This window comes from Pollachius pollachius (genome assembly GCF_949987615.1).
Source record: "Pollachius pollachius genome assembly, chromosome: 3".
In the NCBI taxonomy this organism is placed as follows: Eukaryota; Metazoa; Chordata; class Actinopteri; order Gadiformes; family Gadidae; genus Pollachius; species Pollachius pollachius.
The window spans coordinates 23,354,960-23,359,959 of NC_136936.1; the positions used below are offsets into that span (position 1 = coordinate 23,354,960).

General features: G+C 51.8%; 1 protein-coding gene across 1 annotated transcript in view; it reads left to right on the plus strand.

Moving 5' to 3' along the window:
• The window catches only part of numbl (NUMB like endocytic adaptor protein), a 48,159-nt gene extending 45,972 nt beyond the window's left edge, over positions 1–2,187 (plus strand). Inside the window, 2 exon segments of the mRNA XM_079733740.1 lie at positions 307–410; positions 412–2,187. Of these exon segments, the coding sequence (XP_079589866.1) occupies positions 307–410; positions 412–1,482 (1,175 nt within the window). The 3' untranslated portion in view covers positions 1,483–2,187.
• The last annotated feature ends 2,813 nt before the right edge of the window (positions 2,188–5,000 follow it).

Genomic DNA, 5,000 nt, shown 5'->3' on the forward strand with positions numbered 1-5,000 from the left:
TTATTAATAACTTATGGGCTACGGGAGTCAAAACTGCGTGTCTGGTAAAAAAAAAGAAAAGAAAAGAAAAGTTTTCACACTTTTACACCGTTTTATCTTTATGTTCTGCTTGGTTTTGTTCTGTAAAGTCAAATAAAATATGTCAGACAAAAAGATCTGACAAACTCAGGACTCAGGAAGCACAGGTTTCTGAACCGTGCACACAGGTCCCCATGGCGACCGACTCCTGGCTCACCCTGAAAAGTAAAAGATACACGATTTTTTATTGATCTTCCCCTTCCCCCCCTATCTATCTGTTTGCATCAGCCACCTCTTCCTGGGTGCAGGCGGACCCTCCGCTCCACTCTCCTCCCACCGTTTCCATGGCGATGCAGATGCACAGCGGACACAGGCGCACGCCGTCCGAGGCCCGAGCGGTGGCTTGAAGAGGTAGCCAAGGCAGTCCACACACAGCAACAGACCCCTCCCCCTTCATCTATGGCCCCGCCCTCGGTCCCCATCTTCCCAACCATCCCCGGCCCGCCCACCATGTCCAGTCAGTCCATCTCCAGTCAGGTCGCCAAGTCGTCCGGCCCGGTGTCCTCCGTCTCCATGTCCCACGGCGGCATGGCCAACCCCCTGATGTCTGTCTCAGGACAGTCCCCCATGCCCCTCCCACCCATGTCCCTATCCTCCATCCCGCTGATCCCGGGTCCTCCCATGTCCGGCCCCCCCATGTCCCTCCCCTCCATGTCCATCCCCACCATGTCTGGCCCCAGCATGTCCGGGGCCCCCATGATGCAGCCCTCCCTCCCCGGGCCCCCAGGGGGCCCCCTCTCAGGCTCCATGCAGCCCTTCCCGCTGGGCTTCGACCCGGCCCCGGCCCCGGGGGGCATGTTTTCCACCCAGCCTGTGCAGCCGGCCTTCGTGCCCATGCAGAGCTACATGCCGGGCCTGGCAAGCAGCATGACCTACCCCAGCGTCAGCGTGCCCGTGGTGGGCATCACACCGTCCCAGATGGTGGCCAACGTCTTCTGCACAGCCGCCGGCTCGTCAGGCGGCCCCATGGGCTCGCTGGGCGGGGGGGCCAAGGTGGGCTCGCTTGGCGTGGCGGTCGGCCATCACCACTCTTACACCGGGGGGCCGGGCGCCATCGTACATGCTGTGGGCTTTTCCACGCCCACGTTCCCCTCCAGCCAACCACTGCCCGTCATGGTGAACGGGCTGCCCGGGCACGGCGCCGGCCCCACCAGCATGGGCCTGCTGAACGGCAACACCAACGGCGGCGGGAACGGCAGAGGCGGAGGCAGCGTCTGGCCCCCGGAGGGGAGCCAGCTCACCGCCCCTCCTGGCCGCGTGGTTTCCCAGGAGGCAGACCGCTTCGAAGCCAAGTGGGCGGCGCTGGAGAGCAGGCCAGCGCCGGCGGGCAAGGCACCGGCAGCGGCGGCGGCGGCCAACCCTTTCTCCAACGATCTGCAGAAGACATTTGAGATCGAGCTCTGAGATGGAGATACAAGCCTTAGCGCTATTAGCCGTAGCGCTGGCAGTCACCGGAGTTAGCCGAGCGGTAGTTCTGGCGCTTTCTCATGAAGCAGGATGCAACCACCCCATCCCCCATCCACCGTTCTAGCCTAGCCTCCGTCCCGCGATAGCCTAGCCACTCGCTAACGTCTCTCTCCGAGGAGTGGATGGTGTTAATTCATTGGATTGCTTACATGACACTCAACGGATGGCTGCAGCGGCAGAGGAAGTGGGCAGGTTGCTAAGCGCCTGGATCCCGGGACCGGGCACTCGTCGGCTGAACCTGTCCACCGCCTCTCCGCGTTGGCTTGTGTCCGCCGCGTTCACCGCCGCCACGCTCCTACTGGTCCACGCCGCTCAGTTTTAACCGACACCCCCTTGTAAAGGCTGCGGGCCACGGGCTGCGTTCATAGACCCAGGACATTGGGGAAGCCACCTGTTACATTCCTGTCCATTACCTGTCTTCGCCATTTTCTTTCTTTCTTTTTTCCCTCCTTCCTGTGTGAGGTAGGGCGTTCTGTAAGCTAGCAGACAGGCCTTTATCTGCCGTGGCCACGGAGCAGGACGAACAGAGGGGCAGAGATGGAAGTACTGTCAGCTGAAGAGATTCATGGAGATTTAAACCAAGCACAGCCCAGCGGGCCGCTGAGCGCAGAGGAACCGGCCAATGGGACGCAGTTGACCCAACAGAAGAGGATGAAATCACTTATAGTGGAAGAGATCGATCCAAAAGGATTTTATTATTTATTGAATTTTATAATTATTATTATTATTATTATTATTATTATTATTATTATTATTATTATTATTATTATTATTATTATTATTTTGAATTGTAACACGTTATAGTTATATCTCAAGTATCACTTTTCTAAACAGTGGCAGGGGCAACCTATTTTAATAATTGTTCATTTCTCTCCATGTATTTATTTAGTTTAACTTTAAAGAGACGGGAAACAAATGAGTAGACAGACATTGGATGTGATTTTTGGGGGGGGGGGGGGGACGTAAGACTTGATTTCCACAGGAACCGTGAACGGAACCAGATTGGCAATGATAACAGGCCAGTATACCACCGCCTGGCGGTGTGTCACCACACACACACACAAGATGTGGAGAGTGTAAATAGAAGCATGCTTTATGGCCCAATAGTTGTCATGTAATTCCACTGCATCCAGAAACAGGTCAGTCCCCCCCAATGTTCCCCTGGCTATACATGGAACCAGAACACAACACAAACACCACCGCAAGACCCGCTGGGATTGGGTGGGAACACTCCAGACGCCTGGAGAGATACAAACTCAGTGACTCTCTTTGGTGACACCCCCCCCCCATGACACTGCGCAAGCGGTTCCTCAAAGACAATGCACTACATTCCAGCTGTGAGTGCCCCCCCTCTGCAGGGTCTGGATACAGGGTTTAGAGCGCGGCCCCCTCCACTGTGACCCGCGCCAGGGGGCCCCCGTGTGGCCCCCGCCGTTATCAGCAGCGCTTCAAAAACCAAAACATAACCGGGGGAATGGGATGAGCGGTGAGACGGGAGCGATAGAGAGAGAGAGAGAGAGAGAGAGAGAGAGAGAGAGAGAGAGAGAGAGAGAGAGAGAGAGAGAGAGAGAGAGAGAGAGAGAGAGAGAGAGAGAGAGAGAGAGAGAGAGAGAGAGAGAGAGAGAGAGAGGGAGGGAGAACGGAAGTGAGACAAGCTACAGGAAAAGGCGGGAGTAAGGAATAGAAAAGGACAAATGGATGGAGGAGGAAATACAAGTGTTTGCTGGGAAAGTGATGGAGAGAAGCGGATGGTGGTCGGAGCCAGGAGAGAGATGTGTGGCAGCGGGGCGATCAAAGGGGGAATGCTAACCGCAGAACAAAGACATGTTCATCACCTAGCATACTGCCGGACGTGGACCGCCTTTAACCAATGGAACAGACCGGCTTTGTGAACGCTCCCCTCTACGCCTACACATGCAACACACCCGCACACAGATACACATACACATTCAACACACACACAAACGTGCACACGCACACATGCACCCACAAACAAACACATACGCACACACACACACACAAACACAAACTTCCAAGTCCAACATCGCATCAACGCCTCTTTAAAAACCCTGCATTGAAGAACAGCTCTTTTCACTCATCTATCGTAGAGCCACATATTACAAGGCTGGAATCACATGCAATGTTATTTTTTACAGTATGCTCAACTCCATATATAGCTAATGTAAACCTCCAGCGGCGTCAGGGCGTCAAGTGTTTAGACTCGCTGTTCGAGGCATGAAGGATGTGTTCCCTTCAGAGGCCACGGTGTTACGAGAGAATCCAAGTAAGACCCTGCGAGATAGAAGGAATCTCAGTTCTGAACAGCTTGTTCAGAAGGCAAAAACCACAACAATAACAGGGCTTTTCTAGACTGCCAGAGCAGTCCCCGGGTCTCCAGAGCTTCTAGTACAAAATGCTAAGAATCAGACCATAGCTACATTAGCATGGGTTAGCCGATTCCCCATGGCCCTTTCATACGATGTATGGCACATTACATCCCCAGTCAATTATGGCAGCAAATCAGAAGACGTAATTGGAAAACAAGGGTTTTATCCTCATTGGTTCCCAACAAGAGTAGTCAAATGACAACAGCAGCTGTCTGTTTCATATGGCGACAATTAGAGTCGTTATGAAGACACTTATCTCCAAAGGGGATTCCCATTGGTCACTTTAATTCCTTTCCCTCTCTTCCATTGAGTTAGAGGAGCTCAGTGATACCCTTTGAAAAGGGTGACCACGGTCTCCAACAGACACATTCACATTGACACCGCACAGTCTCAAATGTATGGGACTCAATACTGTCCAGCCCAGGGGATTACGCCTCGGCTGGCTCGAACAAATCACTATTCTCCCTCTCTAGATCGCTCTATTAAGGAGGCAAATCAATCAAACAGGAAATTAATATTTTATTTCTTAGAAATATTGTTCTTTTTTATTTGTGCTCTTCTGACTCTTTTTTCATGCCCTCCAAATTCTATGTAGGTTAATTATGTTAAAGCATTAAAGCGAAACTAAATGACCTCATACACTTGATTGTAAAACCATAGGTTAGAGATGGTAACTAAAACAAACCAGTGGAGTTTATTTTTAATCTTTATTTACAGATTTTTTGTATTTAAACCTACATATTTGTATTGTAATTACATTGTACAAAAGATGGAAATAAAGTAATATAATATTACACCTTGTTTTTCGCTATGGCTGTTGTATTTGTTATTCTGTCTCTCTCTCTCTCTATCCATCTCTCGTTCTCCTCTCTCTCTATCTCTATCTCTCGCTCTCTCTCTCTCTCTCTCTATCTCTCTCTCTCTCTCCTCTCTCTCTCTCCCTCTCTCTCTCTCTATCTCTCTCTCGCTCTCCTCTCTCTCTCTCGCTCTCCTCTCTCTCTTGGAGGGGTATGCAACTCTCAACCAGTAATAGACCCACGATGACGAGGAGAGGAGGGTGAAGTAAAC